The 10,430-nt window shown below is 35.7% G+C and overlaps 2 protein-coding genes across 2 annotated transcripts; both read right to left on the bottom strand.

Moving 5' to 3' along the window:
- Positions 1 to 226: 226 nt before the first annotated feature.
- On the bottom strand, positions 227 to 4,173 carry LOC117569572 (venom serine protease). Its single transcript, XM_034250796.2, has 4 exons — positions 3,919 to 4,173; positions 2,574 to 3,006; positions 2,348 to 2,516; positions 227 to 986 (listed from the first exon to the last, which is right to left on the bottom strand). The coding sequence occupies exons 1-4, from the start codon at positions 4,132 to 4,134 to the stop codon at positions 617 to 619; spliced, it is 1,188 nt and encodes a 395-aa protein (XP_034106687.1). The 5' UTR covers positions 4,135 to 4,173; the 3' UTR covers positions 227 to 616.
- Positions 4,174 to 5,352: 1,179 nt separating this feature from the next.
- Positions 5,353 to 6,920, bottom strand: LOC117570897 (venom serine protease). Its single transcript, XM_034252800.2, has 5 exons — positions 6,649 to 6,920; positions 6,266 to 6,590; positions 6,107 to 6,205; positions 5,886 to 6,051; positions 5,353 to 5,826 (listed from the first exon to the last, which is right to left on the bottom strand). Exons 1-5 carry the CDS (start codon positions 6,868 to 6,870, stop codon positions 5,439 to 5,441), a joined length of 1,200 nt encoding a protein of 399 aa, XP_034108691.1. The 5' UTR covers positions 6,871 to 6,920; the 3' UTR covers positions 5,353 to 5,438.
- Positions 6,921 to 10,430: the final 3,510 nt, after the last annotated feature.

Raw genomic sequence — 10,430 nt, forward strand, 5'->3', positions numbered from 1 at the left:
TGAGCGTAGCCAAGAAATTGAGTTAGCACTCAATTACAACAACAATTATGAGTTGCATTTTGCAAGAAAATGCAAATACAAATACAATAAAAAGAAAATGTGCGAAGCACACCAATTAATACTCTATTTTTGTGGTTTAAACAATATTAAAAAATATATTAAGTATAGTTTTAATTTAAAATAATTATATATATATAATATAATGAATTTTTATATAATTATAATATATAAATATAAATTTTAACAATCTTTAACATTTTAATTTGTGTTAGGTTGTTGATAAACTGTAGCTAATCAATTGAGTTAGTGTAGCAAATGCCTTCAGATTTGATTGCAGTGCGTGCAAACTATGCATAGAGGCTAACGATTGTTTGGAAGGGAGGGGGCTGGGTTGTGTCTTGTTTAAATGTAGGCAAAACATGTCACTGCTTTTTAATTTAAATGCAAATTAAGGCTTTTGTCAACACTCGAAGACTGTCAAACTGAAGCAGAAGTAAATTCGAGCACTTCAAGAAGGCAAAAGAAGGTGTTGTTGCCAGAGGGACAATGTCAAGATAGTTGTATAGAAAATCTCTAAGCTTGCAGCATTTCATCAATCCGTGTACACAGTCCATCCTTAACGCATACACATTGAGTTGCCCACATAGTCGCCTATCCACTTCAGATGCGACGAGATTCGGGTGTTCACCCCAATGCCGTATCTCTGGCCACATGAGCGTCCATAGCTGATCACGCCGAGCAGGAACATACGATTGCGCTGACGCAATATGACAGGTCCTCCCGAATCGTATTGGCAGGAGTCCTGTCCTTGTCCTGTGTGATCATATGTGCACACTTGATTAGCGTCTATACTGATGTTATAACGTATACTGCAGTCGGAGTTGACAATCGTCATCACATTCGCCTTTTGCAGCGTATTCGATTTGGCTGAACCAAAACCTAAAGTTCCCCATCCGGCGATATCCACAACATCGTAGGCTTCGCCGCTAAAAAATGGTAGGAAATTAAATAAAAGATGTTAGCAAATATGATATACTGAAACTAAATTGTTATTAATTGTTAAGTGAAATGGTCCAATTGAGTGTGGTCGACTGGAATATACCAATTGCCTATTTTGATAAAGATAATACAGTGAGAAGGCGTGTTCATATTCCAAATTGAAATACTGAAAAAAGCCAAAGTATACCAAAAGTTCTATTTAACATTGTGATACACTTGTATCATACGTAGAAAACTTTTCGAAGTAAATAAGACCCGACAGCTAAAGACGGGGTTTGTAAACTAAATCTATTTCTTACTTTTCCATGCTTGCACAAATTTAGAATTTAGAATAGAATGTGCGTATCGGGTATAAAAATTAATGTCAACATTGAAGGAGTAGTTCGCATAATATTATGTAGAGAAAATAAAACTGCTTAAAAACATATTCTAAAAGAAGAAGGGAGAAAATAAAGAAGGCCATTAAATATTTTATGTCCAAAAGTTTAATTACAAATGCTTGATACTAAAATAATGAAATAAAAATTAGAATATCTAGTAAATGTATCATTAGCAACAGCAACAATGTAGAAAAAGAGATTATGGACAATATTTCAGTATGTTAATATCAATTTTCATGTATACACTCGATCAACTGAATAAGTTCACATAAATTCGCGTGCATTTTCATGATTTCTTCATCACATATTGATCGTCCGCATGTTTTATTTTAAATACATTTTAACTTTATATTTGTGTTAATCAATGTGTGCTAGTAAAGGACTGTTTGCAAAGTACCGTTACTTTGCATATTCTGCTTTGCTATTTCTTACGCTAATTTCTGTGCAATTTTTTGGTTAAACTGAATAGGCTCAGCTGAAAGATTTTAAATTTTTAATCAAACTTGGCGGTGTGGTGACACATTTTTGATGCAAATTTGTAATTTCATAAATTAATTAAATAGAAATCGGGACGCGGAGAACAAATATTCGAGTATGAAAAAGGCCAAATCTAAGCCTATCGTTAAAGTAGGCCTTCGCAAAATCGTTAAAAAATTAGACGAAGACAAAATGATGTGAGAAACTTTTTGAGAAATAAGTCAGAATACGGCAAAAACATGAAAGTTAAATACGCCTCTGATATCATGAACCTATTCAGTTGAGCGGCAGTGTTTGTTATTCTTGTTATTAGTGTTTTGACTGTCAAACAAGGAAACTATTTTGCTAAGCAACATTTGTTATACATTTTAAGCCTTAAGTGAACATGATGTAAAGCGAATACAAATAATGAAGTGCAGTCTTAGCACTAAATATTATTTCTCAAAATTCGATTCCTGGATTCCGAATGAGTTTAAAATATTTTAACTTACCCCTGGATATGTCTGAAGGGCAGACAAATTGGAGCAACACCGCGTGACCAAACAAAGCGTCTCACAGTCTGAAGCAGAGCAATGTCGTTGGTATTCCGAGTGCTGCTGTAATTCGGATGCCTGATAATGCTTTGTATGGCATATTGCGAGGCAAACATTGATTCACCAGCTGTAAAAAATATATGATAAACAAAAGAAAGGAAGGCAGCGATGAAATGTAACTCACTTAGGCTGAGATCGTGGACGCCAACTATGGCCATAATGCGACTCGCAACGGGCTGACGATCTGTGCAATGTGCTGCTGTGACAATGAAGCGATCGCTGATGATGCTGCCACCACAAAATATGGGAAGATTTGAGCTGATATCTCGCAGTCCCACCATTGAGGGAAACTCATGCTTGATCGCCTCCTTGCCGTTGGTAATACGCGTTGTCAGAGACCAGCCACAATCGCAGGGCACACGAACTGCAATCGCCTGGCAGCTTAGTCTGGCCTGTTGCTGAGACGCAAAGTTAGTGGAATGATAACCGATGGCCATGGTTTGAAAGTGTGAGGCGAGTGTAACTCGTCCAGTGCGGCAAAATCGTTCGCCATCGCGAAATTGGAGGTCACCATCCCGAGATATATAAAGAAAGTTCGTCTGACACATATCGGGATACTGCAAAAATCAGTAATGAAAATAATAATAAGGATAATACAAATATTAATAATAAATATGTGAATTATAAATAAACAACATATTTTGAATATCAAAACAAGTAAGAAAGTTACAGTCGAGTATGCTCGACTGTGAGATACCCGCTACCCATACTAAAAATATACCAAATTGTATATTTGGTATATCGATATAGTACCACAATAAAAAACAAGTAAGAAAGCTACAGTCGAGTGTACTCGACTGTGAGATACCCGCTACCCAATTTGATTAAAAGCAATATATTTTGCGGTATTATTCTCAAAATATACCGAATATACTGCAAATATACTAAAAATATACCAAGTGGTATATCGATATAGTACACCATTCAAAATATACCATGGACGGCTCAATATACCAGATTGTCAGCCAAAGCAACTCAGACCCCTAGTAAGTAGGCGTTTTTGCCCATACAAAAGTATTTCTTTAATAACTTCGACAATTTTTATCTAATCGCAACCAAATTCAGGAATCATAACTACTATAGTTATTATTATATATACCAAAATTCACAACCTTAGCTTTAAAATTACGCTTGTTATTCGTTTTTTGGATTTGCGGGGGCGGAAGTGGGCGTGGCAAAGATTTGAAACAAACTTGATCTGCGTGAAAACACAATAATTGCTGTCGAAATTAATTATTGCTCTATCTCATATAGTCTTTGAGATCCAGTGTTTTATACGAACAGACGGACAGACGGACAGAGATACCTCCTTTAACCTGATACATACATTTCCTGCCGGTACAAAGTTTTAATACCGTTCTACCCTATGGGTAGCGGGTATATTAAAATACTTGGAACTAAGTTTAGATAAATAAATAAATTGCTAGTAATATTATTAAATCTGTATACTAATTACTACGATAACTCACCACTTCAAAGACACAACTCAGATGTATCACATGGGAGGCGGGTGCATGCAGTTGATAGCGACAACTGCTGCCAGCTGGAAATGGTCTCGGATAATTCGAACTTGTTATATTGATTGTTTGACCTGGCTGCAAGCTGTACTGCCAATTGCATTGCTGTGACTTAGCCAGGCCAAAGAAAATTGGCACAGCAAGCAATATCACACTTAACTTGAACATGCTTGCCGAATATTAATTGGCGGCTGCAATAAAGACAACTGAGTTCTGTAATGCATTTCTCACCTGCTTATATACGAATTTCGTAAGACTATAATAAATATTGTTGTATACTGAATGGAGTAAACTTGTTGGTCGATTTTGGAGACAACGTCAGTCGTATTGACATTTTCTGCTTACATAAGTAGACTGCAGCAAATAAAAAATAATCACAATGTTTTTTATCAGTCTATAAAAAAGGTAAATTATTAAGTGGTTCATTTAAGAATGACTCGCTAAATTTGATTATTTTTATACCCGCTACCAAAGGTTAGAAGAGTATTTTAACTTTTGATCAGACACAAAATGTATGAAGATGGAAGCATCTCTGACTCCAAAACATATTCTTGATCAGCGTCGACAGCCAGGATGATCTAGCCATATCCGTCTTTCCGTCTGTCCGTTCGCATAATCCTAGATCTCAAAAATTAGAAGAGATAAAGGTATAATTCAACAGCACTTGTTATTGTTGTACTCAGATTAAATTTGTTTACGATTTTTTCCACGCTTAGTTCTGCACATGCAAATTGAAAAATACATATATAACAGCAAGCGTCATTTTGAAACGGAAATTGATTTGTTGTACCTACTTACAATCAATTATAACTACATTTTTTAAGATACATGAAAATTAGGCTACTATCTAATACAAATTGTAAATGTTATTTATAACTATTGGTATATACATCAGGTATATTTTGAACTTTATGGTATACTTTTATTGTAGTAATCTATCAATATACTAAATATAACCAACGGTATATTTTTCTGTTTTTCGGTATTTCGGTTAGTTGTTTTGGTTGACAATCCAGTAATTTTTTTTAACTTCTTAGCATATTTTAAACGCAGTAGTGTATCTGTATACCAAATATTCGGTGTGCTTTAGTATATTTAGAATATTTTTTCGATATATTGTAAAATAGTAATATTAATACCGAAATGTTTTTATTGCAATTGGGTAGCGGGTATCTCTTAACAAATATTACCGGGCTAATCGGTTATTTGCATCGCTTACTATATAAGCAATGTCTAAAATCATATGCAAATAAAATAAGACTACGTCCTTATAATCTGTGTATGAAGTTTGCCCCGAATGCGATTTCCCTAAAATAATACTTCATTGCTTGTACTTTTTTAATTGCTTAATAAATTTAAAATCTAAAAAAAAGTAAATAAATAAAGTAAAGTTTAAAGTTTATAATAATTGGGTAAGTATTATATTTACATAAATTTGAAGTACATATTAGTCTTTTGCAATAACTATGTGCTTACATAGATACAACGCAGTTGGAATATCCAATCTTCTGTCGAATCCAGCTGATATATGAGGTCACTCGAGTATTGACGCCCATGGAATAAGCCGCATTACCGCAATTCTTGCCAAAACTGACGATGCCAAGAAGGAATTGCTTGGCAGAACGCTTGATAACCGGACCACCTGAATCAAACTGACAGGAATCGCGACTGTTGCCCGTATAATCGTAAGTGCACATTTGACCAGAATTAATGGTAGCTACTCCGTTGTAATCTGTTTGGCAATCTACATTATTGACAACCATCAAATTGATTTTCTGCAGAGTTGCGGATAGATAACCGCCAAACGAAGTCATGCCATAGCCAATAACATCAACGGTGTCGTAAGAAAACGTGGCAGAGCTGTAAGTAAAGTTCAAAAGTGAATTTAAATACCAAACCAAGTCGAGTGCTCTACTTACGTGCCCTGGGGTGGCAGACAAATGGGACCCACGCCCCTTGTCCATTTTATAGAGGTGGCTGTGGTGAGCACGGCGATATCATTCGCCACATTTGGATTATTCACATACTGCTCGTGCTGCACCATTTGCTGAATGGCATACTGAGCATAGTAGATTGAGCTGCTGGCTGCGAGTTGAAGTGTGAGCTTGAGATAAATATTATTTTCAATATTTATACTTACGATTTTGTATGCTGTTGGTGCCCACAATGGCCACAATATTTGTGGCCCGGCTAACTTGATTCGTGCAGTGAGCAGCAGTCACTAAGTGGCGATGTGAGACTATCGAAATGAGAAGAAGTTGAAGATATGGATGATATAAAGGCTCCTGCTAATACTCACCAATAGTGGCGCCACAGAAAATGGCCACATTCGAAGTGGTATCCTTGAGGGCTGCCATACTGGGATATTCATTGGCAGCAGCAGCTTGGCCATTGGCAATTCGTGTGGTGGCAGACCAGCCACAATTACAGCTCTGCGGCTTAGCGGTGAGTGAGCACCTGAATTTTCCCGAGTTGCTGCCTGTTGAGATGTAGGCGAAGACGAGTTCCGTGAATAGAGAATCTCGGGTGAAGGTGCCGCTGCCGCAAAAGTTTTCCGAGGTGCGCATTAAGAGATCGCCTTCAGTGTCTAGCCAGAAGTTATCCGTGCTGCACTGGCCATTATTCTGAATAAGTATTTGATGTAAAAATGAATTTATCATGGATCATGGAAGTTCAGCTAACCGATGGCAAATTGATCGTGCATTGTGCTGTGATGTAGTAATCCACGGGAGCGACAAATTTGTATCGACACGAGGTGCCAGGCGGATAGTTTGAGTTATAATACGGAGATTCGACGTAGATCGTGTCCTTAACGGTATAGGTGTTATCGCAGCCCTCAAAGTAACCCCAAGCAGCAGGCAGAACTAAAAGGCTGCCTATGAAAATTAGGCAATGGCTGAGCATTTTGTGTCAAGACCTTTTCGCTTTCGATGCCAGCACTGAACTGGGCGAAATTAAACGCCACCCACTAACTAATATCAACAGCTATGCAATCAAGCAAAACCGAAAGCTAAGCCAACAAACACTTTGCTTTATTGTTGTGCTATTAAAATAAAAAAGACTGACAGCAGTTGATAAAACAGCATTGCGCATACGCCACGTATACGCCCATTGTATCGAGTATCAGTTTCCATTTCAATAATTGGGCCCTGCACTTGTGCTAATATTGGCGGAAAACGTTACCTCACCTCGAAGTGCATTCGTTTTTGAACTTGGCAGATTAACTGGGTCTAAGCATTCACAATAATTACATGCGAGGTTGTCTTAACAGAAATAAGTGGGTGACAAGTGATAAGAGTTGGAAAATTTACATTGTCTGAAATGAAGCAACAAGCGAGGGCTGTTTAAAAAATGAATACTTCATTTGCACATAGTTTATATTGCTTGCAATGTTTAACAAAATATTATTGTATATTTAATCAGAATTAATTCTATCGATTGAAACTAAATGCATTTTCTATTATGTTTTGCCTATCTTTTAAACTCATTTAATTTACATACGCTGTGGGTCATGGAATTTACCATAGACCTAGTTGAAAACTAAAAAGCTTACAGAATTGCGAGCTTCGGGTAATCCGGTAGCCCTCAACGACAGCTGCTAGTTCGCGATAAACCCGAAGCCTCAAGCAAATAAACATTTTGCACAATGAGTTCTAATTAAAAGACAAATATTTAAACAAAAAAAAAAACAAATACAAAAATACAAAACAGAAGCGTCAACGTACGGGACTTAATATAAGTCTTAATTATTTCGTTTCTTATCAAAGATAAATAATTTTAATCGGCAGATATGAGCAAAAAATGTAAACAATGCTTAAACTGAAGATTTCGAAAAGATATTTATGCATAGCAATTTCAAAGTTGGGAATTAGTATGATTATAAAAGCAACTGTTTTACTTTAACATAAACAGTTTAAATATTCTTTGCTTGGTGTTCTTAATAAGTAAATAAGTAAAAATGTATACAAAATGTATTTTTTAATTTTTATTATGTTTAATGTCAAATATTGACATTTTCATGATGGTCTCTTAATAATTATTATGATAGTTATTGTTATTTATCGCGAATAAGACTGTTTTTTAGTTTTATGATAAAATTTAGATTAAAATTTGTGTATCTAGTAAGCAAATTACAAATTCTTGGGAAATTATTCTGAAAGCTTACAATAATGAAAGCAACTCAATGATTATAATAAATTTGCTTTATAAAACTGTTTGCTTTAAGTATGATAGTTTAAATTAATCATATTTTTATGTTGCAGGCAGAAGGAGGCATATTCGAACCTAAGAGTATATATATTCTTGATCAGCGTCAACAGCTGAGACGATAAAGTTATGTACGTCTGTCTGTCTGTATGATGATCTAGATCTCAGAGACTTATTAAGTTTGCACGAAAATCAAATTTGTTTCAAATTACTGCCACGCCCACTTAACACCTCGCACATTGCCAAAAATCTAATAGTAAGCTTTGTAGCTAGCGTCGCGATAACTACAATAACAACTCTAGTATTTATGATTCTTGAAAATTTGGTTACGAACAGAAATTTTGGAAGATATTGAAGAACTTCTTTTACATAGAAAAAATGCCTACTTATAGTGCTACGGGTCTTAATGACTTTGGATGACAATATGGTATATTTTCTAATTTTTGGTATATATTTAAAATGCAACATTATGCCAATGTACCAAGTAAAGCTTTTGCTATATTTTCGTATTAAGCTGACTATTATTTTGGTATATTTTAAGTATAATACCGCACTGTTTTGCTTTTATTGAAAATCGGTAGTGGGTATCTTACAGTCGAGTACACTCGAATGTAGCTTTCTTACTTGTCATAATATCGTTTTTCTGTAAAGTGAACTGAAAAGTCAAAATGGACAATTTCTGTGCAGTAGTTTGTTTCATTTTACAGCACGTTGAAGATGATAAAAAATGTGTTGTTTACATTTCATTAACTTTTTACTCACATAAATTCACTGTGCATCATTTGCCTTGCAGAGAGAAAAATATGGTGAAAATATGTTAAAAATACAACGTAAATTTATAGTATGCCAGCTGACGTAGACAATTCCCAGATGTCAAGAAATAAATGGAGAGAAAACAGAGAGAAAATGAAAGGATGATCGACACAAAAGTTGATGCGTACAGTGTTCGATCGCATAAAGTAAAGCCGATAAATTGGTAAAGTTCAGAAGAGATGTTTGGAAAATCAGGCTGCAAGATTTCTTGCTGCAGCATGTAATTATAATATAATTTTTTTGTGCCAACACTTTTTAAAATGCCTCGTTGCAGTTTTTGCTTTGGTTTCTATCTTCGCTTTTCCAACTATGTTTGTCTCCATCTCGCTCTAGTTCTCTCTCTCTCTCTCTATCTCTCTTTCTGCTTCTCCATGAGTGTGGTATATAAGGCAGCTATGTCTATATTTTCTATTGCCGTTTTTTGTGCCATCCACTTTGCGTTTTTTATCCGCATTTGCATTTTCCACTAATTTGACTTTTGTATTGTTGTGGTCGACATGCCGCTCAGCCTCCCGAGAGCCTCCCCTCCCCCGCCCTGGACCAGCTTCCCCTAAAAACATTCGCCGTCATGTGCAGCGGCGGTTATGTGTTAGAGTTTTTTTCTCTTCCTTTTGCTTTCCACCAATCAGCTCAACGCATTCTCTGTTTCCTGCCACATTACTCTCTCACTCTCTCGCTTTGTGTATGCGGTTATGTGTGTGTGTGTGTGTGTGTGTGTGTGTGTGTGTGTGTGTGTGTGTGTGGGGGGGTAGTTGGGTGGTTGGGCTACGCACTTTTTGACTTTGCTCTGTGGGTGCGTTGTGGGGCAATGCGTTTTCCATGCATTGGTTGGCTGTCGAATTCTGCTGCCTAGGGTTGGGTTTCGTATCTGTGTGCATGCATGTATGTGTATGTGTGTGAGTGTGTGGCTGTATGTATTTCGGGATGCATTCCCACTGCCTAACATCTGATGTGGTTGTGACTTTGTGGCCATATCATTAATTGCCGCTAGCAGCCGGCACGACATCAAAAAAACCCATACAAACTGTGGTAAAAAGCTTTGCAGCATTGCAAAAAATTTCAAATAGTTGGGAAAATTGCATATATTCTGGCTACTTCATTGCGAGGAATAAAATCATGACAGTAAATAGGTCAATAAAAAATAAAATTTAAATTTTAATACACATTTCCTAAATCTTCCAATTTCATTTTAACGAATTTATTATTACTTAAATTTTACCTAAATTAATTTAGTTTTTTTTTTAAATACATTTATTTAAGTACTACTTATTACATTAATATATTATTTAAAGATACTGATCTCGATTCATATTCAGCTAGATTTGCTTCCAAAAATATTCACAATTGCATTACAAAATATTTAGTTATGAAAAACTTATATTGATATTGGCAAATTTCGACTATAAAAATATATTGTAATCGCCTAAAAAAATGCATTTACACTG

Source organism: Drosophila albomicans, chromosome 3 (genome assembly GCF_009650485.2).
Source record: "Drosophila albomicans strain 15112-1751.03 chromosome 3, ASM965048v2, whole genome shotgun sequence".
In the NCBI taxonomy this organism is placed as follows: domain Eukaryota; kingdom Metazoa; phylum Arthropoda; class Insecta; order Diptera; family Drosophilidae; genus Drosophila; species Drosophila albomicans.